Consider the following 24623-nt stretch of genomic DNA (forward strand, 5'->3'; position numbering starts at 1 on the left):
ACAATTTGTATAAAATCTATACAGAATTTACGGTTTTTAAACATATCCCGTACAGAGATATCTAATATATCAAATATCCCCCATTGCCTTATTATTCAAAAATAAATGAATTGTTGGGCGAATAGGGCAGCAAATAGTCGTAAATTGATAGTGGGGCAGTAATAAGAAAAATACATTTTTACATTTTTTATTGAATATTCACAGACATTCACAGATTAATTTATTTACCATATTGTACATATAAAGGTTTGTATATAATAGAAGAACTTCTCAAAGTGGTGTACAGAAAAAAAATTACATATGAGTTATAAAATTATCTGAGCTCAGTGTACTGAGATTCGAATTAATTTAAAGATTATTTTTGAATTATATGAAATTATAATATATTATCTATTAAAAATCCATTTAATGGGACAGTCAAAAACACATTTTATTCGAATACCCTTGCAAACAGTACCATAATTTAGTATTTATTGACTATAGACATGTGTATAAAAATGTATGAGATTTTGTGTCTATAAATTTTGGTTTTGTTCAATGCTCACCAAAAAAACAATTAGTAAATATGTGTTGTTTCGATAGACCTATCAATTTTCTATTCCAAAAGTTGATAAACAGAAGAGTCTTACGGGCGGAAAGTTGTAGAACAAACTTTCCACGCTACAGACTCTTAAAAAAGAAGAACAGAACCATTTAATAATATTAATATCGAATTGGTTCGTAATTGTTTGCAACGATATTAAGTCTTTGACAAGCCAAAGCTGTAGATTTATGTAGATATTTATATTTTAAACACATTTAAATTCAATTTTTGATATACATGCATGTCATACATTTAAGTATATTTTTCGTTTTTGTACGTTCATTTAATGTAATATGTGATGCAATGTAATAATTGGTTTGGAAAAAGAAAATAAATAAATAAATGGAATATGTTGGGTCCGTTGAACCACCATTTTGTGCTGACTAAATGTTGGTAATTCATATAAAATTTGGAATGCGCGTTGCTAGCATATTAAACAATTGAACTTAACTTACCTAAGTCTCTCTAACTCTTTGGTATGTTGAACTATATTTCAATAGTTTTTTAGAAATATTCACCCGCTGCTGCATACGCCTTGGGACAATGCTGCTCCGCATACTTGCCGTAGGCGGTACTCGATCCGACCTTGATGGCCAGCTGTTTGGAGTGCTTGTTCCACACGTGCACCAAGTATGAGTCCTTCGTGTGTTCCAGAGTCTGCTCGAGCAGCTGGGGCTCGAAGAAATGCCGCCAATGCTTCCAGGGTACAGCATAAAACGCATTGCGATCGAATACCTTGAAGCCAAGGCAGCGTTTCCGATCTTCCAGCATCAGTGAGATATCTTGTGTGCCACAAATCTGTTGTGCCACACGCGTTATAACCCCAGGCCCATTGTTGCCCCAGTCACTACCGTCGAAATGCAGCTGAAAATCACGCAGGCAAGACTCGGCAATCTCATGACCAAAACCAGTGGGGGCTAGACTCATTACGCCAGCGGCCAAATGTGTATTGGACTCGGCGCCCGTAAAATTTGGCGGCACATCCTCCATGCTGCGTAGCATTACTACATCCATGTCCAAATAAATACCGCCATAGCGATAAAGCGTTAGAAATCTTAAAAAATCTGATATATGCGAGAAAAGATAGCTGAAAGGCACACATTCAGTCACATAGAGGTTCGTTAGCCAAAAACTAAAATCTGATTGTGCTCACCTTGACCGAAACAAGCGTCCATCCTTTAGCCACTCCTCAATAGGCGTGCCGGCCGCATAGCGCCAAAGATTTAACTGTCGAAGCTGCACATTTTTGTAGCTTAGAATGGCATCGATGATCGGCTGCTGGCGTTGGCTGCTGTTGCTGAGGTGTCGATAGGTGGGACCAGCGAACAGCACAAACACTTGAAAATTCGGATTATGCAATGCGGCAGATTCAATGGCACATGCCTGGCGCGCCGTTAACTGCAACATGTTGTACTGTAAATCAGGACTTTGGCCATGACGCTGTCTTCTTCGTTTTGGTCTGTGACAACTTGTTTCATGAAAGAATATGCTACGGCCAGGTATTGGCTTGGGATCTGTTGACAGCACATCTTCCAAAATCTTTGGAACAGGCACAGCAGCGTCCGTCAAAGGGCCACTGGAAGCCGACTCTGTTTGCTCCCTCTCAATAAAACAAAGTTGCACATCCGACTGCCATCTATAATTTAAGAGTATGCCGCCTAAAAGCAGGACAATTAGCGCTAGGAATAGCAGCCGCAGCCGTCCATTGTGCAGAAAACGCGATAACAACAGCGGCAAGCGTAGTAACATGGCGATGCAGCCTGATCGTAAGGTATATACACACATGGAATGTTGCTTTGATTATTATAAATATGTACCTGAGCCATCTGTTGTGTACTTACTCAATATTTATTTAAGCAATTTCATTGCGTTATCATAATTGCACAGCTGGGTAAATAAAATGTATAATTAATGTACACATATATACGTATACAGAGTTTAAGTTCGGTTTAGTTTACTACTGGAATCAACGTCCAGCGGCGAAGAGTATGTATCTTGCCTAAAATATTAAATAATTAAGAAATAAAATTCGAATAACAGTGCCAAATGAGTAAATTCTTTAAGATGAGGGTCTGCGACTGTGGGGTGGTTATTGTTTAGTATAAATAGTTCCGTTAGTAAGAAATGTCGATTTATGTTGATCAATCTGCGTAGTTTTACACAAGGAAACTATTTCCGGTGGTGGAAAATAGTTATATTGCCTAGAAAACTACATACGAAGAAAATAAAACTTATATAGCAGAGCCAAATGAGTAAATTCAACATGACCTGTTATCGGCAATGCAATAAGCTAAGCGTTTGATAGTTTTGGACTATCGTTTAAACATCTTATTAAATATCGTATAATTTCACCGCAAAAATTGTATTTGCATGGAAATAACATTTAATTTTAACATTGGATTGCACTAGACATTTTATTATTGTACTGAATTATTATATACTCAATTATACTTAGCTGAACTATTTAAATATCGAACTATTTCTTTATAAGTGGTAAAGGTGGAAAAGTAAAGGAGAAACGTTTGGCGCTTGACAGCATCACGTTTTAGAATATGATATAATCTGTGCTTGCGCGTTTTATTAAGGTTGAATTAAATGATTTTGATCTCTTAATATAACGGATTGGTGGTCCTGAAAAGGACCGATTGGTGTCAACATAAATTCTACTTTCCTTTTTTAACCCCCAAAACCGTACAGGGTACGGCCTTGTCTTTTCAGCGCATAAACAACATCCATGGCTGTGACTGTCTTCCTCTTGGCGTGCTCGGTGTATGTGACCGCATCACGGATGACATTCTCCAAGAAAACCTTTAGAACACCGCGAGTTTCCTCATAAATAAGACCAGAAATACGTTTTACGCCACCACGACGAGCTAAACGCCGGATAGCTGGTTTCGTGATGCCCTGGATATTATCACGCAACACTTTGCGATGACGTTTTGCGCCTCCTTTACCCAAGCCTTTGCCACCTTTACCACGACCAGTCATTTTTCACTTTCGTTTTTTTACTTCACTTTACACCACGAATGTCACAGAGATACTAATGCTAGCTCTTCGGGCAGCGCTTATATTTATACCAAAAAATCAAAAAGACGAGCGAGTAAAAACATATTTCCATCTCGCTCACATACTACCCTTGTAACATATTCGACAAAACGGCGAACAGCGAATATATCGATCTCTTTCTAACTTATCACTCATTTTCTATATAAGCGATACACAAACGAGACGCACGATTATTGTGTTTTTAACAGTGACAGTGTGAAGTTAGAATTGTGAAAGAAAGATGGCTCGTACTAAGCAGACTGCTCGTAAATCAACTGGAGGAAAGGCTCCTCGGAAACAGTTGGCTACTAAGGCAGCACGTAAAAGTGCTCCAGCAACTGGTGGTGTGAAGAAACCTCATCGCTATAGGCCAGGCACTGTTGCCCTGCGTGAAATTCGTCGCTACCAGAAGAGCACGGAACTGCTTATTCGCAAGTTGCCGTTCCAGCGTTTAGTACGCGAAATTGCTCAGGACTTCAAGACCGACTTACGTTTCCAGAGCTCGGCTGTGATGGCTTTGCAGGAAGCTAGCGAAGCCTATCTAGTTGGCCTATTCGAAGATACAAACTTGTGTGCTATCCACGCTAAGCGTGTCACCATCATGCCCAAGGACATTCAACTGGCCAGACGTATTCGAGGAGAGCGCGCTTAAGTTATACCTCGTCCCTAATATATAAATATCCGACAAATCGGTCCTTTTCAGGACCACAAAATATTTTTAGCAAGGAGATTCTTATTTTCGTATAAATATATTATTCTTTATAAAATGTAACAATAAATAAATAAGGCATAACAATATTTGCTTTACCTCATTGTATCTTAAAGATAAATCCATATGCATATTTTGGGTTCAATCGAAAATTCCTTCATTATGTTCCACCTACAAATTATATGTAAACGCATAGATGATTTTCTGATAAGCTGTATAAGGCATTTGGTTTGGGCCTCAACGCACAATAAATTGTGCTACAAGAGATACTTCCTGGATTACGAAAAAAAAAAACAACTAAGGGCTTGATGGATTTTACACAGAAATGTCATATGGATTTCGCATATTTTATTAATCTAGTATCAACTATAATAACGATTTGTTTTAATAAATGGAACAATCTTTCTTCTGATGGATTTTTCGCTACACAGAAATCTCTTATGGATGTCGCATGATATTTTATTAGTTTAGTTTCAATTATAATTTTAATTTGTTTCACTAATTGGAATTATCTTATAACTCCCTTTTTTTTTAAATATAGACATATAATATAATATAACTATTAAAGACAAAATTAGATTTGTCTGAAGCGTTTTTATATTGATTTCATTGTGAACTTGCCTGTTTTTACCAGCTAAGGGTTATGTTAAATAGATATTTAAAATAGAAGACTTAAGATATATTTAAATTAATAGTTGAATTTGATTAAAGAATTGTTGAAATATTGTATTTAAATGGAAAACATTTCAAGTTTCATTATATTTTTATTAATAAACGTGTTTTTTGTTCGATAACCTTTTTCGCCAAGACTCAAAGTTAAACTTTGACTGGCAATTAAAAATCATAAAATCATGTTAAATACACTAAATAATTGATATTGTATTATTTGAATATTAAACAAAACATTCCAATTCACATTCACAACGATTTCCAAATACAAACATTAGTAAATGACCATTTAACAAGTATGTAATGACGACGCATCGAGTAACAAACGTTCAATACCAAAAACATTCTCGTACCGCCGTCCTCCTCGATTCTCACGCAAACGGGTGACCAAAGAAATGGATTTTTTTCGAAAATTTACAAGTGAACAGTGAATAAAGTGAATAAAGTGAAGTTAAGATGTCTGATTCCGCAGTTGCAACGTCCGCATCTCCTGTGATTGCCCAAGCAGCCTCAGGCGAGAAAAAGGTGGCTACTAAAAAGGCAGCAGCCGCCACACCAAAGTCAAAGAAGTCAACAGCTCCCCCATCGCACCCACCAACTCAGCAAATGGTAGATGCATCGATTAAAAATTTAAAGGAACGTGGTGGCTCATCCCTTCTGGCAATTAAAAAATATATCGGTGCTACATACAAGTGCGATGCCCAGAAGCTAGCCCCGTTCATTAAGAAGTACCTAAAGAATGCGGTTGCGAATGGAAAGCTGATCCAAACAAAGGGCAAGGGTGCCTCCGGTTCGTTTAAACTATCTGCATCTGCTAAAAAGGATCCCAAGCCAAAGGCCTCCGCTGTCGAGAAGAAAACTAAGAAGGTGAATGCTTCGGCGGCAGCAGCAACTAAAAAGAAGAGTAGTACGTCTACCACGAAGAAAGCAGCGGGTGCCGCTGATAAAAAGCTATCAAAATCCGCACCAACCAAGAAGAGTGTTGAGAAAAAGAAGGCGGACAAAGCAAAGGCTAAGGATGCGAAGAAAACAGGAACCATAAAGGCCAAGCCCACAACAGCAAAGGCTAAGTCAAGCGCAACAAAGCCAAAGACCCCAAAGCCTAAGACCACAAGTGCTAAACCGAAAAAAGTCGTGTCGGCTACGACCCCCAAGAAAACTGCTGTCAAGAAGCCAAAAGCGAAGACTGCATCTGCAACGAAGAAATAATTTGAAATTGCTAACTGCTCGTCAGCATATGCAAATTTCTAATACTGAAATTTGTTTTACCACAAAGCCCTTTTAAGGGCTACAAACATGATTTTCTAAGAGAAAGAATATTTCTTTTTGTGTACAACAGCAAATAGCTTATGTTAGATTGGACTAGTCAACTAGTCTTCATTCTAAATATCATATACATATCACATACCATTTCACCGCAACATTTTATAATCAAAAGTACTCGACTGAACGTCATATCTCGTTTTGGAACGTCATATCTCCGCACGGAGTTATGTCGTTTTGTAACGTCATATCTCCGCGCGGAGTTATGTCGTTTTGGAACGTCATATCTCCGCGCGGAGTTATGTCGTTTTGGAACGTCATATCTCCGCGCGGAGTTATGTCGTTTTGGAACGTCATATCTCCGCGCGGAGTTATGTCGTTTTGGAACGTCATATCTCCGCGCGGAGTTGTGTCGTTTTGGAACGTCATATCTCCGCGCGGAGTTATGTCGTTTTGGAACGTCATATCTCCGCGCGGAGTTATGTCGTTTTGGAACGTCATATCTCCGCGCGGGGCTATTTTAAAAAAAAAAATCATGGAAAAAGTTTCGACTTTCGCACCGACCTCGATTTTGAAGAAAACGTGATGTAGCCCCTTGCCATTTTGTCGATTTGGGTCAAAATATTAGATTTCCCTTTTTTTGATGCCAGTCGATGGAACTGATCCTTACAAGTCAAAAATAGTATGAAATTGCAAAATCTGACATTATTTGACGGAAATATTCCAAAAAATCATCAAAGAGATGGAATTTACGAACGAATCAGTTTTTTGTCAACAACATTTTTCAACCCATCGATGATCAATTTGTTTGAATGCCAATTGATGGTAGGGATCCGTACGCATTCAAAAAGGTATAACATTTTAAAATCAGACATTATTTACCCGAGATATTAAAAAAAAATCATCGAAAAAGCTTCGATTTTCGCACCGACCTCGATCTGCGCAGGCACTAGGAGCACCTACATCTAAAATTTCAAGTCTATAGCTCTTATATGTTCTGAGATCCTTGCGTTCATACATATGGACGGACGGACAGACTGACATGGCTAGATCGACTCGGCTATTGATGCTGATCAAGAATATATATACTTTATGGGGTCGGAGATGCTTCCTTCTGCCTGTTACATACATTTGGATTTTGCACAAATACAATATACCCTTGTACCCATTTTTAATGGGTTCAGGGTTTAAAAAACGAACATCTGTGATCACGGTCGATCTCAGAATCTGAGATGGGGACGCTTAACAGCATCACGTTTCGTTAGTGTTGAATAATTAATATTTTTTATCTCTTAATGAAACGGATTGGTGGTCCTGAAAAGGACCGACTGTGTCAACATAAATTCAATATTTTCTTATTAACCGCCAAAACCGTACAGGGTACGGCCTTGTCTTTTCAGCGCATAAACTACATCCATGGCTGTGACTGTCTTCCTCTTGGCGTGCTCGGTGTATGTGACCGCATCACGGATGACATTCTCCAAGAAAACCTTTAGAACACCGCGAGTTTCCTCATAAATAAGACCAGAAATACGTTTTACGCCACCACGACGAGCTAAACGCCGGATAGCTGGTTTCGTGATGCCCTGGATATTATCACGCAACACTTTGCGATGACGTTTTGCGCCTCCTTTACCCAAGCCTTTGCCACCTTTACCACGACCAGTCATTTTTCACTTTCTTTTTTTTACTTCACTTTACACCACGAATGTCACAGAGATACTAATGCTAGCTCTTCGGGCAGCGCTTATATTTATACCAAAAAATCAAAAAGACGAGCGAGTAAAAACATATTTCCATCTCGCTCACACACTACCCTTGTAACATATTCGACAAAACGGCGAACAGCGAATATATCGATCTCTTTCTAACTTATCACTCATTTTCTACATAAGCGATACACAAACGAGACGCACGATTATTGTGTTTTTAACAGTGACAGTGTGAAGTTAGAATTGTGAAAGAAAGATGGCTCGTACTAAGCAGACTGCTCGTAAATCAACTGGAGGAAAGGCTCCTCGGAAACAGTTGGCTACTAAGGCAGCACGTAAAAGTGCTCCAGCAACTGGTGGTGTGAAAAAACCTCATCGCTATAGGCCAGGCACTGTTGCCCTGCGTGAAATTCGTCGCTACCAGAAGAGCACGGAACTGCTTATTCGCAAGTTGCCGTTCCAGCGTTTAGTACGCGAAATTGCTCAGGACTTCAAGACCGACTTACGTTTCCAGAGCTCGGCTGTGATGGCTTTGCAGGAAGCTAGCGAAGCCTATCTAGTTGGCCTATTCGAAGATACAAACTTGTGTGCTATCCACGCTAAGCGTGTCACCATCATGCCCAAGGACATTCAACTGGCCAGACGTATTCGAGGAGAGCGCGCTTAAGTTATACCTCGTCCCTAATATATAAATATCCGACAAATCGGTCCTTTTCAGGACCACAAAATATTTTTAGCAAGGAGATTCTTATTTTCGTATAAATATATTATTCTTCATAAAATGTAACAATAAATAAATAAGGCATTACAATATTTGCTTTACCTCATTGTATCTTAAAGATAAATCCATAGGCATATTTTGGGATTGAGCCCAAAATTCCTTCATTATGTTCCACCTACAAATTATATGTAAACGCATAGATGATTTTCTGATAAGCTGTATAAGGCATTTGGTTTGGGCCTCAACGCACAATAAATTGTGCTACAAGAGATACTTCCTGGATTACGAAAAAAAATCAACTAAGGGCTTGATGGATTTTACACAGAAATGTCATATGGATTTCGCATATTTTATTAATTTAGTATCAACTATAATAACGGTTTGTTTTAATAAATGGAACAATCTTTCTTCTGATGGATTTTTCGCTACACAGAAATCTCTTATGGATGTCGCATGATATTTTATTAGTTTAGTTTCAATTATAATTTCAATTTGTTTCACTAATTGGAATTATCTTATAACTCCCTTTTTTTTTAAATATAGACATATAATATAATATAACTATATAAGACAAAATTAGATTTGTCTGAAGCGTTTTTATATTGATTTCATTGTGAACTTGCCTGTTTTTACCAGCTAAGGGTTATGTTAAATAGATATTTAAAATAGAAGACTTAAGATATATTTAAATTAATAGTTGAATTTGATTAAAGAATTGTTGAAATATTGTATTTAAATGGAAAACATTTCAAGTTTCATTATATTTTTATTAATAAACGTGTTTTTTGTTCGATAACCTTTTTCGCCAAGACTCAAAGTTAAACTTTGACTGGCAATTAAAAATCATAAAATCATGTTAAATACACTAAATAATTGATATTGTATTATTTGAATATTAAACAAAACATTCCAATTCACATTCACAACGATTTCCATATACAAACATTAGTAAATGACCATTTAACAAGTATGTAATGACGACGCATCGAGTAACAAACGTTCAATACCAAAAACATTCTCGTACCGCCGTCCTCCTCGATTCTCACGCAAACGGGTGACCAAAGAAATGGTTTTTTTTCGAAAATTTACAAGTGAACAGTGAATAAAGTGAATAAAGTGAAGTTAAGATGTCTGATTCCGCAGTTGCAACGTCCGCATCTCCTGTGATTGCCCAAGCAGCCTCAGGCGAGAAAAAGGTGGCTACTAAAAAGGCAGCAGCCGCCACACCAAAGTCAAAGAAGTCAACAGCTCCCCCATCGCACCCACCAACTCAGCAAATGGTTGATGCATCGATTAAAAATTTAAAGGAACGTGGTGGCTCATCCCTTCTGGCAATTAAAAAATATATCGGTGCTACATACAAGTGCGATGCCCAGAAGCTAGCCCCGTTCATTAAGAAGTACCTAAAGAATGCGGTTGCGAATGGAAAGCTGATCCAAACAAAGGGCAAGGGTGCCTCCGGTTCGTTTAAACTATCTGCATCCGCTAAAAAGGATCCCAAGCCAAAGGCCTCCGCTGTCGAGAAGAAAACTAAGAAGGTGAATGCTTCGGCGGCAGCAGCAACTAAAAAGAAGAGTAGTACGTCTACCACGAAGAAAGCAGCGGGTGCCGCTGATAAAAAGCTATCAAAATCCGCACCAACCAAGAAGAGTGTTGAGAAAAAGAAGGCGGACAAAGCAAAGGCTAAGGATGCGAAGAAAACAGGAACCATAAAGGCCAAGCCCACAACAGCAAAGGCTAAGTCAAGCGCAACAAAGCCAAAGACCCCAAAGCCTAAGACCACAAGTGCTAAACCGAAAAAAGTCGTGTCGGCTACGACCCCCAAGAAAACTGCTGTCAAGAAGCCAAAAGCGAAGACTGCATCTGCAACGAAGAAATAATTTGAAATTGCTAACTGCTCGTCAGCATATGCAAATTTCTAATACTGAAATTTGTTTTACCACAAAGCCCTTTTAAGGGCTACAAACATGATTTTCTAAGAGAAAGAATATTTCTTTTTGTCTACAACAGCAAATAGCTTATGTTAGATTGGACTAGTCAACTAGTCTTCATTCTAAATATCATATACATATCACATACTATTTCACCGCAACATTTTATAATCAAAAGTACTCGACTGATTAAATTAGGTTGACTTGCCTATAAGAAATAAAAAACACCCCTCTAAAGATCGCAAAGACGAAATGTGTAGATACTCGAATATTTACGATAATAGAAAAGTTCTTAGAGCGCAACCAGAACAGTACGAACCATATAAGATATTATTTGGATTTGTGAATATTTTTAATTCCTTGAAAAGAGATTTGTGGCCCTGAAAAGGGCCTTTTGCTTTTGTTTGCTTCCCGTACAATGTACATGTAGCTGAATTTTACTTGGAGCTGGTGTACTTTGTAACTGCTTTTGTTCCCTCACTGACAGCGTGCTTGGCCAATTCACCGGGCAGCAAAAGACGTACTGCGGTTTGGATTTCCCGACTGGTAATAGTCGAGCGTTTGTTGTAGTGAGCCAAACGGGAGGCCTCGGCAGCAATACGCTCGAAAATGTCGTTAACAAAGCTGTTCATTATGCTCATCGCCTTTGACGAAATGCCGGTGTCAGGGTGGACCTGCTTGAGCACTTTGTAAATGTAGATAGCGTAGCTTTCCTTCCTCTTGCGCTTCTTCTTCTTGTCATTCTTGGTAATGTTTTTCTGAGCCTTACCAGCCTTTTTGGCTGCCTTCCCACTTGTTTTCGGCGGCATTATTATTCACAAACGTTCACTTTAATTCACTTCACAAATGTTTGACACACCCCAAAGTAGCTTAGCATTTATACTTTTTTCGAACGACGCTTTCATGTTAACAGCCCGTTCAACTCTCTACTCTAAACTGAAGAAGTGGTTAGTTGAAAAAAGTATAAATACAATAGTCGTGAGGTTTGATGTCAATAACATTCGATATTTGTGTGTAAGCAGTGAAACAGTGAAATAAGAAAAATAAAATGTCTGGTCGCGGTAAAGGTGGAAAAGTGAAGGGAAAGGCAAAGTCGCGTTCTAACCGCGCTGGTCTTCAGTTTCCCGTTGGTCGTATTCACCGCCTCCTTCGTAAGGGCAACTATGCTGAACGTGTTGGTGCCGGTGCTCCTGTCTACTTGGCTGCCGTTATGGAATATTTGGCCGCTGAAGTTTTGGAGTTGGCTGGCAATGCTGCACGCGACAACAAGAAAACCAGAATTATCCCTCGCCATTTGCAATTGGCCATCCGTAACGATGAGGAGTTAAATAAACTGCTTTCGGGCGTCACCATTGCCCAGGGTGGTGTTTTGCCCAACATCCAAGCAGTTCTGTTACCCAAGAAGACCGAAAAGAAGGCATAATTTGCTAGTTCACTAAACAACAAAAAAACAGCGTATACATTTGTAAATACTCGAAACCAAACGTCCTTTTCAGGACGACCAAAAATGTCAAAAAAGAGATTATCTTTTCATTCACTAATGTATCCGAAATCGATTCAATACAAACTACATTTTAGAGCTCAAAAGTACATTCACCGTACTAGTCAATAAAAATGTGCAATATTGCCTTATCCAATGCGGTGGTTGTTTGTTTGTGATAGTTTAAAAACAAGCACAAAATAAATATGTAAGACAAGTAAGAGGTTCTAGTCGGGAGCTCCCGACTAAAGGACACCCTGAACACTCTTCTTCCAACATCAAATGCATATATATGTTCTATTTTCGAAGCTATATGTCAAGTTTGGGGACTCTAGCTTTGATTATTTACCAAAATTCCCCAAAATACAGGATATCGATTGGCTTGGAAACGGAGTAAGTTATCGATTATTGGAAACAAACTCGATCTCCGCGAGCACTAGGAGCACCTACATCTAAAATTTCTCTAGCTCTTATAGGCTCTGACATCCTTGCGTTCATACGTACGGACAGACGGACGGGCAGACAGACGGACATGGCTAGATCGACTCGGCTATTGATGCTGATCAAGAGTATATATACTTTATGGGGTCAGAGATGCTTCCTTCTGCCTGTTACATAAATTTGTGTTTGGAACAAATACAGTATACCCTTATACCCATTTTTAATGGGTTCAGGGTATAATCATCGAAAAAGTTTCGACTTTCGCACCGACCTCGATTTTGAAAAAAAAGAACGTGATGATTTGGAAGGCCATATCATATCCGCGGGGAGTTATGTCGTTTTGGAACGTCATATCTCCATCGAAAAAGTTTCGATTTTCGCACCGACCTCGATTTTGAAAAAATCGTGATGATTTGGAAGGCCATATCTCCGCGCAGAGTTATGTCGTTTTGGAACGTCATATCTCCGCGCGGAGTTATGTCGCTTTGGAACGTCATATCTCCGCGCGGAGTTATGTCGCTTTGGAACGTCATATCTCCGCGCGGAGTTATGTCGATTTGGAACGTCATATCTCCGCGCGGGGCTATTCAAAAAAAAAATCATGGAAAAAGTTTCGACTTTCGCACCGACCTCGATTTTGAAGAAAACGTGATGTAGCCCCTTGCCATTTTGTCGATTTGGGTCAAAATTTTAGATTTCCTTTTTTTGATGCCAATCGATAGAACTTGCAAAATCGGACATTATTTGACGGAAATATTTCAAAAAATCATCAAAGAGATGGAATTTACGAACGAATCAGTTTTTTGTCAACAACAATTTTCAACCCATCGATGATTAATTTTTTTTGAATGCCAATTGATGGTAGGGATCCGTACGCATTCAAAAAGGTATAACATTTTAAAATCAGACATTATTTACCCGAGATATTAAAAAAAAATCATCGAAAAAACTTCGATTTTCGCACCGACCTCGATTTTGAAAAAAAAAACGTGATGATTTGGAAGGTCATATCATATCCGCGTGGAGTTATGTCGTTTTGGAACGTCATATCTCCATCGAAAAAGTTTCCATTTTCGCACCGACTCGATCTGCGCAGGCACTAGGAGCACCTACATCTAAAATTTCAAGTCTATAGCTCTTATATGTTCTGAGATCCTTGCGTTCATACATATGGACGGACGGACAGACTGACATGGCTAGATCGACTCGGCTATTGATGCTGATCAAGAATATATATACTTTATGGGGTCGGAGATGCTTCCTTCTGCCTGTTACATACATTTGGATATTGCACAAATACAATATACCCTTGTACCCATTTTTAATGGGTTCAGGGTTTAAAAAACGAACATCTGTGATCACGGTCGATCTCAGAATCTGAGATGGAGTCGCTTAACAGCATCACGTTTCGTTAGTGTTGAATAATTAATATTTTTTATCTCTTAATGAAACGGATTGGTGGTCCTGAAAAGGACCGATTGTGTCAACATAAATTCAATATTTTCTTATTAACCGCCAAAACCATACAGGGTACGGCCTTGTCTTTTCAGCGCATAAACAACATCCATGGCTGTGACTGTCTTCCTCTTGGCGTGCTCGGTGTATGTGACCGCATCACGGATGACATTCTCCAAGAAAACCTTTAGAACACCGCGAGTTTCCTCATAAATAAGACCAGAAATACGTTTTACGCCACCACGACGAGCTAAACGCCGGATAGCTGGTTTCGTGATGCCCTGGATATTATCACGCAACACTTTGCGATGACGTTTTGCGCCTCCTTTACCCAAGCCTTTGCCACCTTTACCACGACCAGTCATTTTTCACTTTCTTTTTTTTACTTCACTTTACACCACGAATGTCACAGAGATACTAATGCTAGCTCTTCGGGCAGCGCTTATATTTATACCAAAAAATCAAAAAGACGAGCGAGTAAAAACATATTTCCATCTCGCTCACATACTACCCTTGTAACATATTCGACAAAACGGCGAACAGCGAATATATCGATCTCTTTCTAACTTATCACTCATTTTCTATATAAGCGATACACAAACGAGACGCACGATTATTGTGTTTTTAACAGTGACAGTGTGAAGTTAGAATTGTGAAAGAAAGATGGCTCGTACTAAGCAAACTGCTCGTAAATCAACTGGAGGAAAGGCTCCTCGGAAACAGTTGGCTACTAAGGCAGCACGTAAAAGTGCTCCAGCAACTGGTGGTGTGAAGAAACCTCATCGCTATAGGCCAGGCACTGTTGCCCTGCGTGAAATTCGTCGCTACCAGAAGAGCACGGAACTGCTTATTCGCAAGTTGCCGTTCCAGCGTTTAGTACGCGAAATTGCTCAGGACTTCAAGACCGACTTACGTTTCCAGAGCTCGGCTGTGATGGCTTTGCAGGAAGCTAGCGAAGCCTATCTAGTTGGCCTATTCGAAGATACAAACTTGTGTGCTATCCACGCTAAGCGTGTCACCATCATGCCCAAGGACATTCAACTGGCCAGACGTATTCGAGGAGAGCGCGCTTAAGTTATACCTCGTCCCTAATATATAAATATCCGATAAATCGGTCCTTTTCAGGACCACAAAATATTTTTAGCAAGGAGATTCTTATTTTCGTATAAATATATTATTCTTCATAAAATGTAACAATAAATAAATAAGGCATTACAATATTTGCTTTACCTCATTGTATCTTAAAGATAAATCCATAGGCATATTTTGGGCTCAATCGAAAATTCCTTCATTATATTCCACCGACGACAAGTTATATGTAGATGCATAGATGATTTTCTGATAAGCTGTATAAGGCATTTGGTTTGCGCCTCAACGCACAATCAGTTGTGCTACAAGAGATACTTCCTGGATTACGAAAAAAAATCAACTAAGGGCTTGATGGATTTTACACAGAAATGTCATATGGATTTCGCATATTTTATTAATCTAGTATCAACTATAATAACGATTTGTTTTAATAAATGGAACAATCTTTCTTCTGATGGATTTTTCGCTACACAGAAATCTCTTATGGATGTCGCATGATATTTTATTAGTTTAGTTTCAATTATAATTTCAATTTGTTTCACTAATTGGAATTATCTTATAACTCCCTTTTTTTTTTAAATATAGACATATAATATAATATAACTATTAAAGACAAAATTAGATTTGTCTGAAGCGTTTTTATATTGATTTCATTGTGAACTTGCCTGTTTTTACCAGCTAAGGGTTATGTTAAATAGATATTTAAAATAGAAGACTTAAGATATATTTAAATTAATAGTTGAATTTGATTAAAGAATTGTTGAAATATTGTATTTAAATGGAAAACATTTCAAGTTTCATTATATTTTTATTAATAAACGTGTTTTTTGTTCGATAACCTTTTTCGCCAAGACTCAAAGTTAAACTTTGACTGGCAATTAAAAATCATAAAATCATGTTAAATACACTAAATAATTGATATTGTATTATTTGAATATTAAACAAAACATTCCAATTCACATTCACAACGATTTCCAAATACAAACATTAGTAAATGACCATTTAACAAGTATGTAATGACGACGCATCGAGTAACAAACGTTCAATACCAAAAACATTCTCGTACCGCCGTCCTCCTCGATTCTCACGCAAACGGGTGACCAAGGAAATGGATTTTTTTCGAAAATTTACAAGTGAACAGTGAATAAAGTGAATAAAGTGAAGTTAAGATGTCTGATTCCGCAGTTGCAACGTCCGCATCTCCTGTGATTGCCCAAGCAGCCTCAGGCGAGAAAAAGGTGGCTACTAAAAAGGCAGCAGCCGCCACACCAAAGTCAAAGAAGTCAACAGCTCCCCCATCGCACCCACCAACTCAGCAAATGGTAGATGCATCGATTAAAAATTTAAAGGAACGTGGTGGCTCATCCCTTCTGGCAATTAAAAAATATATCGGTGCTACATACAAGTGCGATGCCCAGAAGCTAGCCCCGTTCATTAAGAAGTACCTAAAGAATGCGGTTGCGAATGGAAAGCTGATCCAAACAAAGGGCAAGGGTGCCTCCGGTTCGTTTAAACTATCTGCATCCGCTAAAAAGGATCCCAAGCCAAAGGCCTCCGCTGTCGAGAAGAAAACTAAGAAGGTGAATGCTTCGGCGGCAGCAGCAACTAAAAAGAAGAGTAGTACGTCTACCACGAAGAAAGCAGCGGGTGCCGCTGATAAAAAGCTATCAAAATCCGCACCAACCAAGAAGAGTGTTGAGAAAAAGAAGGCGGACAAAGCAAAGGCTAAGGATGCGAAGAAAACAGGAACCATAAAGGCCAAGCCCACAACAGCAAAGGCTAAGTCAAGCGCAACAAAGCCAAAGACCCCAAAGCCTAAGACCACAAGTGCTAAACCGAAAAAAGTCGTGTCGGCTACGACCCCCAAGAAAACTGCTGTCAAGAAGCCAAAAGCGAAGACTGCATCTGCAACGAAGAAATAATTTGAAATTGCTAACTGCTCGTCAGCATATGCAAATTTCTAATACTGAAATTTGTTTTACCACAAAGCCCTTTTAAGGGCTACAAACATGATTTTCTAAGAGAAAGAATATTTATTTTTTTCTACATCAGCAAATAGCTTATGTTAGATTGGACTAGTCAACTAGTCTTCATTCTAAATATCATATACATATCACATACTATTTCACCGCAACATTTTATAATCAAAAGTACTCGACTGATTAAATTAGGTTGACTTGCCTATAAGAAATAAAAAACACCCCTCTAAAGATCGCAAAGACGAAATGTGTAGATACTCGAATATTTACGATAATAGAAAAGTTCTTAGAGCGCAACCAGAACAGTACGAACCATATAAGATATTATTTGGATTTGTGAATATTTTTAATTCCTTGAAAAGAGATTTGTGGCCCTGAAAAGGGCCTTTTGCTTTTGTTTGCTTCCCGTACAATGTACATGTAGCTGAATTTTACTTGGAGCTGGTGTACTTTGTAACTGCTTTTGTTCCCTCACTGACAGCGTGCTTGGCCAATTCACCGGGCAGCAAAAGACGTACTGCGGTTTGGATTTCCCGACTGGTAATAGTCGAGCGTTTGTTGTAGTGAGCCAAACGGGAGGCCTCGGCAGCAATACGCTCGAAAATGTCGTTAACAAAGCTGTTCATTATGCTCATCGCCTTTGACGAAATGCCGGTGTCAGGGTGGACCTGCTTGAGCACTTTGTAAATGTAGATAGCGTAGCTTTCCTTCCTCTTGCGCTTCTTCTTCTTGTCATTCTTGGTAATGTTTTTCTGAGCCTTACCAGCCTTTTTGGCTGCCTTCCCACTTGTTTTCGGCGGCATTATTATTCACAAACGTTCACTTTAATTCACTTCACAAATGTTTGACACACCCCAAAGTAGCTTAGCATTTATACTTTTTTCGAACGACGCTTTCATGTTAACAGCCCGTTCAACTCTCTACTCTAAACTGAAGAAGTGGTTAGTTGAAAAAAGTATAAATACAATAGTCGTGAGGTTTGATGTCAATAACATTCGATATTTGTGTGTAAGCAGTGAAACAGTGAAATAAGAAAAATAAAATGTCTGGTCGCGGTAAAGGTGGAAAAGTGAAGGGAAAGGCAAAGTCGCGTTCTAACCGCGCTGGTCTTCAGTTTCCCGTTGGTCGTATTCACCGCCTCCTTCGTAAGGGCAACTATGCTGAACGTGTTGGTGCCGGTGCTCCTGTCTACTTGGCTGCCGTTATGGAATATTTGGCCGCTGAAGTTTTGGAGTTGGCTGGCAATGCTGCACGCGACAACAAGAAAACCAGAATTATCCCTCGCCATTTGCAATTGGCCATCCGTAACGATGAGGAGTTAAATAAACTGCTTTCGGGCGTCACCATTGCCCAGGGTGGTGTTTTGCCCAACATCCAAGCAGTTCTGTTACCCAAGAAGACCGAAAAGAAGGCATAATTTGCTAGTTCACTAAACAACAAAAAAACAGCGTATACATTTGTAAATACTCGAAACCAAACGTCCTTTTCAGGACGACCAAAAATGTCAAAAAAGAGATTATCTTTTCATTCACTAATGTATCCGAAATCGATTCAATACAAACTACATTTTAGAGCTCAAAAGTACATTCACCGTACTAGTCAATAAAAATGTGCAATATTGCCTTATCCAATGCGGTGGTTGTTTGTTTGTGATAGTTTAAAAACAAGCACAAAATAAATATGTAAGACAAGTAAGAGGTTCTAGTCGGGAGCTCCCGACTAAAGGACACCCTGAACACTCTTCTTCCAACATCAAATGCATATATATGTTCTATTTTCGAAGCTATATGTCAAGTTTGGGGACTCTAGCTTTGATTATTTACCAAAATTCCCCAAAATACAGGATATCGATTGGCTTGGAAACGGAGTAAGTTATCGATTATTGGAAACAAACTCGATCTCCGCGAGCACTAGGAGCACCTACATCTAAAATTTCTCTAGCTCTTATAGGCTCTGACATCCTTGCGTTCATACGTACGGACAGACGGACGGGCAGACAGACGGACATGGCTAGATCGACTCGGCTATTGATGCTGATCAAGAGTATATATACTTTATGGGGTCAGAGATGCTTCCTTCTGCCTGTTACATAAATTTGTGTTTGGAACAAATACAGTATACCCTTATACCCATTTTTAATGGGTTCAGGGTATAATCATCGAAAAAGTTTCGACTTTCGCACCGACCTCGATTTTGAAAAAAAAGAACGTGATGATTTGGAAGGCCATATCATATCCGCGGGGAGTTATGTCGTTTTGGAACGTCATATCTCCATCGAAAAAGTTTCGATTTTCGCACCGACCTCGATTTTGAAAAAATCGTGATGATTTGGAAGGCCATATCTCCGCGCAGAGTTATGTCGTTTTGGAACGTCATATCTCCGCGCGGAGTTATGTCGCTTTGGAACGTCATATCTCCGCGCGGAGTTATGTCGCTTTGGAACGTCATATCTCCGCGCGGAGTTATGTCGTTTTGGAACGTCATATCTCCGCGCGGGGCTATTCAAAAAAAAAATCATGGAAAAAGTTTCGACTTTCGCACCGACCTCGATTTTGAAGAAAACGTGATGTAGCCCCTTGCCATTTTGTCGATTTGGGTCAAAATTTTAGATTTCCTTTTTTTGATGCCAATCGATAGAACTTGCAAAATCGGACATTATTTGACGGAAATATTTCAAAAAATCATCAAAGAGATGGAATTTACGAACGAATCAGTTTTTTGTCAACAACAATTTTCAACCCATCGATGATTAATTTTTTTTGAATGCCAATTGATGGTAGGGATCCGTACGCATTCAAAAAGGTATAACATTTTAAAATCAGACATTATTTACCCGAGATATTAAAAAAAAATCATCGAAAAAACTTCGATTTTCGCACCGACCTCGATTTTGAAAAAAAAAACGTGATGATTTGGAAGGTCATATCATATCCGCGTGGAGTTATGTCGTTTTGGAACGTCATATCTCCATCGAAAAAGTTTCGATTTTCGCACCGACCTCGATTTTGAAAAAAATCGTGATGATTTGGAAGGTCATATCATATCCGCGGGGAGTTATGTCGTTTTGGAACGTCATATCTCCGCGCGGAGTTATGTCGTTTTGGAACGTCATATCTCCGCGCGAAGACATGCCGTTTTGGAACGTCATATCTCCATCGAAAAAGTTTCGATTTTCGCACCGACCTCGATTTTGAAAAAAAAACGTGATGATTTGGAAGGTCATATCCGCGTGGAGTTCTGTCGTTTTGGAACGTCATATCTCCATCGAAAAAGTTTCGATTTTCGCACCGACCTCGATTTTGAAAAAAATCGTGATGATTTGGAAGGTGATATCATATCCGCGGGGAGTTATGTCGTTTTGGAACGTCATATCTCCGCGCGGAGTTATGTCGTTTTGGAACGTCATATCTCCGCGCGGAGTTATGTCGTTTTGGAACGTCATATATCCGCGCGGAGTTATGTCGTTTTGGAACGTCATATCTCCGCGCGGGGCTATTCAAAAAAAAAAGTATGGAAAAAGTTCCGACTTTCGCACCGACCTCGATTTTGAAAAAAATCGTGATGATTTGGAAGGTCATATCATATCCGCGGGGAGTTATGTCGTTTTGGAACGTCATATCTCCGCGCGGAGTTATGTCGTTTTGGAACGTCATATCTCCATCGAAAAAGTTTCGATTTTGGCACCGACCTCGATTTTGAAAAAAATTGTGATGATTTGGAAGGTCATATCATATCCGCGGGGAGTTATGTCGTTTTGGAACGTCATATCTCCGCGCGGAGTTATGTCGTTTTGGAACGTCATATCTCCATCGAAAAAGTTTCGATTTTCGCACCGACCTCGATTTTAAAAAAAAAAACGTGATGATTTGGAAGGTCATATCATATCCGCGCGGAGTTATGTCGTTTTGGAACGTCATATCTCCATCGAAAAAGTTTCGATTTTCGCACCGACCTCGATTTTGAAAAAAAAGCGTGATGATTTGGAAGGTCATATCATATCCGCGTGGAGTTCTGTCGTTTTGGAACGTCATATCTCCATCGAAAAAGTTTCCATTTTCGCACCGACTCGATCTGCGCAGGCACTAGGAGCACCTACATCTAAAATTTCAAGTCTATAGCTCTTATATGTTCTGAGATCCTTGCGTTCATACATATGGACGGACGGACAGACTGACATGGCTAGATCGACTCGGCTATTGATGCTGATCAAGAATATATATACTTTATGGGGTCGGAGATGCTTCCTTCTGCCTGTTACATACATTTGGATATTGCACAAATACAATATACCCTTGTACCCATTTTTAATGGGTTCAGGGTTTAAAAAACGAACATCTGTGATCACGGTCGATCTCAGAATCTGAGATGGAGTCGCTTAACAGCATCACGTTTCGTTAGTGTTGAATAATTAATATTTTTTATCTCTTAATGAAACGGATTGGTGGTCCTGAAAAGGACCGATTGTGTCAACATAAATTCAATATTTTCTTATTAACCGCCAAAACCATACAGGGTACGGCCTTGTCTTTTCAGCGCATAAACAACATCCATGGCTGTGACTGTCTTCCTCTTGGCGTGCTCGGTGTATGTGACCGCATCACGGATGACATTCTCCAAGAAAACCTTTAGAACACCGCGAGTTTCCTCATAAATAAGACCAGAAATACGTTTTACGCCACCACGACGAGCTAAACGCCGGATAGCTGGTTTCGTGATGCCCTGGATATTATCACGCAACACTTTGCGATGACGTTTTGCGCCTCCTTTACCCAAGCCTTTGCCACCTTTACCACGACCAGTCATTTTTCACTTTCTTTTTTTTACTTCACTTTACACCACGAATGTCACAGAGATACTAATGCTAGCTCTTCGGGCAGCGCTTATATTTATACCAAAAAATCAAAAAGACGAGCGAGTAAAAACATATTTCCATCTCGCTCACATACTACCCTTGTAACATATTCGACAAAACGGCGAACAGCGAATATATCGATCTCTTTCTAACTTATCACTCATTTTCTATATAAGCGATACACAAACGAGACGCACGATTATTGTGTTTTTAACAGTGACAGTGTGAAGTTAGAATTGTGAAAGAAAGATGGCTCGTACTAAGCAAACTGCTCGTAAATCAACTGGAGGAAAGGCTCCTCGGAAACAGTTGGCTACTAAGGCAGCACGTAAAAGTGCTCCAGCAACTGGTGGTGTGAAGAAACCTCATCGCTATAGGCCAGGCACTGTTGCCCTGCGTGAAATTCGTCGCTACCAGAAGAGCACGGAACTGCTTATTCGCAAGTTGCCGTTCCAGCGTTTAGTACGCGAAATTGCTCAGGACTTCAAGACCGACTTACGTTTCCAGAGCTCGGCTGTGATGGCTTTGCAGGAAGCTAGCGAAGCCTATCTAGTTGGCCTATTCGAAGATACAAACTTGTGTGCTATCCACGCTAAGCGTGTCACCATCATGCCCAAGGACATTCAACTGGCCAGACGTATTCGAGGAGAGCGCGCTTAAGTTATACCTCGTCCCTAATATATAAATATCCGATAAATCGGTCCTTTTCAGGACCACAAAATATTTTTAGCAAGGAGATTCTTATTTTCGTATAAATATATTATTCTTCATAAAATGTAACAATAAATAAATAAGGCATTACAATATTTGCTTTACCTCATTGTATCTTAAAGATAAATCCATAGGCATATTTTGGGCTCAATCGAAAATTCCTTCATTATATTCCACCGACGACAAGTTATATGTAGATGCATAGATGATTTTCTGATAAGCTGTATAAGGCATTTGGTTTGCGCCTCAACGCACAATCAGTTGTGCTACAAGAGATACTTCCTGGATTACGAAAAAAAATCAACTAAGGGCTTGATGGATTTTACACAGAAATGTCATATGGATTTCGCATATTTTATTAATCTAGTATCAACTATAATAACGATTTGTTTTAATAAATGGAACAATCTTTCTTCTGATGGATTTTTCGCTACACAGAAATCTCTTATGGATGTCGCATGATATTTTATTAGTTTAGTTTCAATTATAATTTCAATTTGTTTCACTAATTGGAATTATCTTATAACTCCCTTTTTTTTTTAAATATAGACATATAATATAATATAACTATTAAAGACAAAATTAGATTTGTCTGAAGCGTTTTTATATTGATTTCATTGTGAACTTGCCTGTTTTTACCAGCTAAGGGTTATGTTAAATAGATATTTAAAATAGAAGACTTAAGATATATTTAAATTAATAGTTGAATTTGATTAAAGAATTGTTGAAATATTGTATTTAAATGGAAAACATTTCAAGTTTCATTATATTTTTATTAATAAACGTGTTTTTTGTTCGATAACCTTTTTCGCCAAGACTCAAAGTTAAACTTTGACTGGCAATTAAAAATCATAAAATCATGTTAAATACACTAAATAATTGATATTGTATTATTTGAATATTAAACAAAACATTCCAATTCACATTCACAACGATTTCCAAATACAAACATTAGTAAATGACCATTTAACAAGTATGTAATGACGACGCATCGAGTAACAAACGTTCAATACCAAAAACATTCTCGTACCGCCGTCCTCCTCGATTCTCACGCAAACGGGTGACCAAGGAAATGGATTTTTTTCGAAAATTTACAAGTGAACAGTGAATAAAGTGAATAAAGTGAAGTTAAGATGTCTGATTCCGCAGTTGCAACGTCCGCATCTCCTGTGATTGCCCAAGCAGCCTCAGGCGAGAAAAAGGTGGCTACTAAAAAGGCAGCAGCCGCCACACCAAAGTCAAAGAAGTCAACAGCTCCCCCATCGCACCCACCAACTCAGCAAATGGTAGATGCATCGATTAAAAATTTAAAGGAACGTGGTGGCTCATCCCTTCTGGCAATTAAAAAATATATCGGTGCTACATACAAGTGCGATGCCCAGAAGCTAGCCCCGTTCATTAAGAAGTACCTAAAGAATGCGGTTGCGAATGGAAAGCTGATCCAAACAAAGGGCAAGGGTGCCTCCGGTTCGTTTAAACTATCTGCATCCGCTAAAAAGGATCCCAAGCCAAAGGCCTCCGCTGTCGAGAAGAAAACTAAGAAGGTGAATGCTTCGGCGGCAGCAGCAACTAAAAAGAAGAGTAGTACGTCTACCACGAAGAAAGCAGCGGGTGCCGCTGATAAAAAGCTATCAAAATCCGCACCAACCAAGAAGAGTGTTGAGAAAAAGAAGGCGGACAAAGCAAAGGCTAAGGATGCGAAGAAAACAGGAACCATAAAGGCCAAGCCCACAACAGCAAAGGCTAAGTCAAGCGCAACAAAGCCAAAGACCCCAAAGCCTAAGACCACAAGTGCTAAACCGAAAAAAGTCGTGTCGGCTACGACCCCCAAGAAAACTGCTGTCAAGAAGCCAAAAGCGAAGACTGCATCTGCAACGAAGAAATAATTTGAAATTGCTAACTGCTCGTCAGCATATGCAAATTTCTAATACTGAAATTTGTTATACCACAAAGCCCTTTTAAGGGCTACAAACATGATTTTCT

At 39.1% G+C, this 24623-nt stretch overlaps 17 protein-coding genes across 18 annotated transcripts; 10 read left to right on the forward strand and 7 right to left on the reverse strand.

The window, feature by feature from the left end:
* Window positions 1–227: 227 nt before the first annotated feature.
* Window positions 228–2603, reverse strand: LOC6627856 (lactosylceramide 4-alpha-galactosyltransferase). Of its 2 annotated transcripts, XM_002052239.4 has the most exons (3): window positions 2425–2603; window positions 1737–2343; window positions 229–1670 (listed from the first exon to the last, which is right to left on the reverse strand). In XM_002052239.4, the coding sequence occupies exons 2-3, from the start codon at window positions 2330–2332 to the stop codon at window positions 1088–1090; spliced, it is 1179 nt and encodes a 392-aa protein (XP_002052275.1). In that variant the 5' UTR covers window positions 2333–2343; window positions 2425–2603; the 3' UTR covers window positions 229–1087. The 2 variants fall into 2 exon arrangements, with proteins under 2 accessions (XP_032294028.1, XP_002052275.1); XM_032438137.2 differs by lacking the exon at window positions 2425–2603 and having other exon boundaries at window positions 228–1670; window positions 1737–2358.
* Window positions 2604–3212: 609 nt separating this feature from the next.
* LOC6627855 (histone H4) lies at window positions 3213–3624 on the reverse strand. The gene has a single exon (XM_002052238.3). It carries the CDS (start codon window positions 3569–3571, stop codon window positions 3260–3262), a length of 312 nt encoding a protein of 103 aa, XP_002052274.1. The 5' UTR covers window positions 3572–3624; the 3' UTR covers window positions 3213–3259.
* Window positions 3625–3821: 197 nt separating this feature from the next.
* Window positions 3822–4333, forward strand: LOC138911217 (histone H3). Its single transcript, XM_070209002.1, has one exon. The coding sequence runs from the start codon at window positions 3870–3872 to the stop codon at window positions 4278–4280; it is 411 nt and encodes a 136-aa protein (XP_070065103.1). The 5' UTR covers window positions 3822–3869; the 3' UTR covers window positions 4281–4333.
* Window positions 4334–5411: 1078 nt separating this feature from the next.
* LOC6627875 (histone H1.2) lies at window positions 5412–6291 on the forward strand. The gene has a single exon (XM_002052236.4). The coding sequence runs from the start codon at window positions 5463–5465 to the stop codon at window positions 6213–6215; it is 753 nt and encodes a 250-aa protein (XP_002052272.1). The 5' UTR covers window positions 5412–5462; the 3' UTR covers window positions 6216–6291.
* A 1290-nt stretch (window positions 6292–7581) lies between these two features.
* Window positions 7582–7990, reverse strand: LOC116651551 (histone H4). The gene has a single exon (XM_032438139.2). It carries the CDS (start codon window positions 7937–7939, stop codon window positions 7628–7630), a length of 312 nt encoding a protein of 103 aa, XP_032294030.1. The 5' UTR covers window positions 7940–7990; the 3' UTR covers window positions 7582–7627.
* Window positions 7991–8208: 218 nt separating this feature from the next.
* On the forward strand, window positions 8209–8701 carry LOC6627854 (histone H3). Its single transcript, XM_032438483.2, has one exon. It carries the CDS (start codon window positions 8238–8240, stop codon window positions 8646–8648), a length of 411 nt encoding a protein of 136 aa, XP_032294374.2. The 5' UTR covers window positions 8209–8237; the 3' UTR covers window positions 8649–8701.
* Window positions 8702–9779: 1078 nt separating this feature from the next.
* LOC116651593 (histone H1.2) lies at window positions 9780–10658 on the forward strand. The gene has a single exon (XM_032438305.2). It carries the CDS (start codon window positions 9830–9832, stop codon window positions 10580–10582), a length of 753 nt encoding a protein of 250 aa, XP_032294196.1. The 5' UTR covers window positions 9780–9829; the 3' UTR covers window positions 10583–10658.
* Window positions 10659–11012: 354 nt separating this feature from the next.
* LOC6627871 (histone H2B) lies at window positions 11013–11491 on the reverse strand. Its single transcript, XM_002052232.4, has one exon. The coding sequence runs from the start codon at window positions 11440–11442 to the stop codon at window positions 11071–11073; it is 372 nt and encodes a 123-aa protein (XP_002052268.1). The 5' UTR covers window positions 11443–11491; the 3' UTR covers window positions 11013–11070.
* A 136-nt stretch (window positions 11492–11627) lies between these two features.
* On the forward strand, window positions 11628–12128 carry LOC116651594 (histone H2A). Its single transcript, XM_032438306.2, has one exon. The coding sequence runs from the start codon at window positions 11682–11684 to the stop codon at window positions 12054–12056; it is 375 nt and encodes a 124-aa protein (XP_032294197.1). The 5' UTR covers window positions 11628–11681; the 3' UTR covers window positions 12057–12128.
* Window positions 12129–14016: 1888 nt separating this feature from the next.
* On the reverse strand, window positions 14017–14432 carry LOC6627874 (histone H4). The gene has a single exon (XM_015172909.3). The coding sequence runs from the start codon at window positions 14372–14374 to the stop codon at window positions 14063–14065; it is 312 nt and encodes a 103-aa protein (XP_015028395.1). The 5' UTR covers window positions 14375–14432; the 3' UTR covers window positions 14017–14062.
* Window positions 14433–14624: 192 nt separating this feature from the next.
* On the forward strand, window positions 14625–15133 carry LOC138911268 (histone H3). Its single transcript, XM_070209293.1, has one exon. It carries the CDS (start codon window positions 14673–14675, stop codon window positions 15081–15083), a length of 411 nt encoding a protein of 136 aa, XP_070065394.1. The 5' UTR covers window positions 14625–14672; the 3' UTR covers window positions 15084–15133.
* A 1085-nt stretch (window positions 15134–16218) lies between these two features.
* On the forward strand, window positions 16219–17096 carry LOC6627872 (histone H1.2). The gene has a single exon (XM_002052233.4). It carries the CDS (start codon window positions 16268–16270, stop codon window positions 17018–17020), a length of 753 nt encoding a protein of 250 aa, XP_002052269.1. The 5' UTR covers window positions 16219–16267; the 3' UTR covers window positions 17021–17096.
* A 354-nt stretch (window positions 17097–17450) lies between these two features.
* LOC138911243 (histone H2B) lies at window positions 17451–17929 on the reverse strand. The gene has a single exon (XM_070209152.1). It carries the CDS (start codon window positions 17878–17880, stop codon window positions 17509–17511), a length of 372 nt encoding a protein of 123 aa, XP_070065253.1. The 5' UTR covers window positions 17881–17929; the 3' UTR covers window positions 17451–17508.
* Window positions 17930–18065: 136 nt separating this feature from the next.
* Window positions 18066–18567, forward strand: LOC6627870 (histone H2A). Its single transcript, XM_002052231.4, has one exon. The coding sequence runs from the start codon at window positions 18120–18122 to the stop codon at window positions 18492–18494; it is 375 nt and encodes a 124-aa protein (XP_002052267.1). The 5' UTR covers window positions 18066–18119; the 3' UTR covers window positions 18495–18567.
* Window positions 18568–21522: 2955 nt separating this feature from the next.
* Window positions 21523–21941, reverse strand: LOC6627869 (histone H4). Its single transcript, XM_002052230.3, has one exon. The coding sequence runs from the start codon at window positions 21878–21880 to the stop codon at window positions 21569–21571; it is 312 nt and encodes a 103-aa protein (XP_002052266.1). The 5' UTR covers window positions 21881–21941; the 3' UTR covers window positions 21523–21568.
* A 190-nt stretch (window positions 21942–22131) lies between these two features.
* LOC138911267 (histone H3) lies at window positions 22132–22639 on the forward strand. The gene has a single exon (XM_070209292.1). The coding sequence runs from the start codon at window positions 22179–22181 to the stop codon at window positions 22587–22589; it is 411 nt and encodes a 136-aa protein (XP_070065393.1). The 5' UTR covers window positions 22132–22178; the 3' UTR covers window positions 22590–22639.
* A 1085-nt stretch (window positions 22640–23724) lies between these two features.
* On the forward strand, window positions 23725–24604 carry LOC6627867 (histone H1.2). Its single transcript, XM_002052228.4, has one exon. It carries the CDS (start codon window positions 23774–23776, stop codon window positions 24524–24526), a length of 753 nt encoding a protein of 250 aa, XP_002052264.1. The 5' UTR covers window positions 23725–23773; the 3' UTR covers window positions 24527–24604.
* The last annotated feature ends 19 nt before the right edge of the window (window positions 24605–24623 follow it).

Source organism: Drosophila virilis, chromosome 4 (genome assembly GCF_030788295.1).
Source record: "Drosophila virilis strain 15010-1051.87 chromosome 4, Dvir_AGI_RSII-ME, whole genome shotgun sequence".
Classification (NCBI taxonomy): Eukaryota; Metazoa; Arthropoda; class Insecta; order Diptera; family Drosophilidae; genus Drosophila; species Drosophila virilis.

Coding starts and splice junctions, on each gene's coding strand:
- LOC116651551 (XM_032438139.2), bottom strand. CDS start 7,939: ATGACTGGTCGTGGTAAAGGTGGCAAAGGCTTGGGTAAAGGAGGCGCA.
- LOC116651594 (XM_032438306.2), top strand. CDS start 11,682: ATGTCTGGTCGCGGTAAAGGTGGAAAAGTGAAGGGAAAGGCAAAGTCG.
- LOC6627870 (XM_002052231.4), top strand. CDS start 18,120: ATGTCTGGTCGCGGTAAAGGTGGAAAAGTGAAGGGAAAGGCAAAGTCG.
- LOC6627867 (XM_002052228.4), top strand. CDS start 23,774: ATGTCTGATTCCGCAGTTGCAACGTCCGCATCTCCTGTGATTGCCCAA.
- LOC6627874 (XM_015172909.3), bottom strand. CDS start 14,374: ATGACTGGTCGTGGTAAAGGTGGCAAAGGCTTGGGTAAAGGAGGCGCA.
- LOC6627871 (XM_002052232.4), bottom strand. CDS start 11,442: ATGCCGCCGAAAACAAGTGGGAAGGCAGCCAAAAAGGCTGGTAAGGCT.
- LOC6627875 (XM_002052236.4), top strand. CDS start 5,463: ATGTCTGATTCCGCAGTTGCAACGTCCGCATCTCCTGTGATTGCCCAA.
- LOC6627855 (XM_002052238.3), bottom strand. CDS start 3,571: ATGACTGGTCGTGGTAAAGGTGGCAAAGGCTTGGGTAAAGGAGGCGCA.
- LOC138911267 (XM_070209292.1), top strand. CDS start 22,179: ATGGCTCGTACTAAGCAAACTGCTCGTAAATCAACTGGAGGAAAGGCT.
- LOC6627856 (XM_032438137.2), bottom strand. CDS start 2,332: ATGTTACTACGCTTGCCGCTGTTGTTATCGCGTTTTCTGCACAATGGA. Junction 1,671..1,736: donor GGACGCTTGTTTCGGTCAAG/GTGAGCACAATC, acceptor TGTGCCTTTCAG/CTATCTTTTCTCGCATATAT.
- LOC6627872 (XM_002052233.4), top strand. CDS start 16,268: ATGTCTGATTCCGCAGTTGCAACGTCCGCATCTCCTGTGATTGCCCAA.
- LOC6627869 (XM_002052230.3), bottom strand. CDS start 21,880: ATGACTGGTCGTGGTAAAGGTGGCAAAGGCTTGGGTAAAGGAGGCGCA.
- LOC116651593 (XM_032438305.2), top strand. CDS start 9,830: ATGTCTGATTCCGCAGTTGCAACGTCCGCATCTCCTGTGATTGCCCAA.
- LOC138911243 (XM_070209152.1), bottom strand. CDS start 17,880: ATGCCGCCGAAAACAAGTGGGAAGGCAGCCAAAAAGGCTGGTAAGGCT.
- LOC6627854 (XM_032438483.2), top strand. CDS start 8,238: ATGGCTCGTACTAAGCAGACTGCTCGTAAATCAACTGGAGGAAAGGCT.
- LOC138911217 (XM_070209002.1), top strand. CDS start 3,870: ATGGCTCGTACTAAGCAGACTGCTCGTAAATCAACTGGAGGAAAGGCT.
- LOC138911268 (XM_070209293.1), top strand. CDS start 14,673: ATGGCTCGTACTAAGCAAACTGCTCGTAAATCAACTGGAGGAAAGGCT.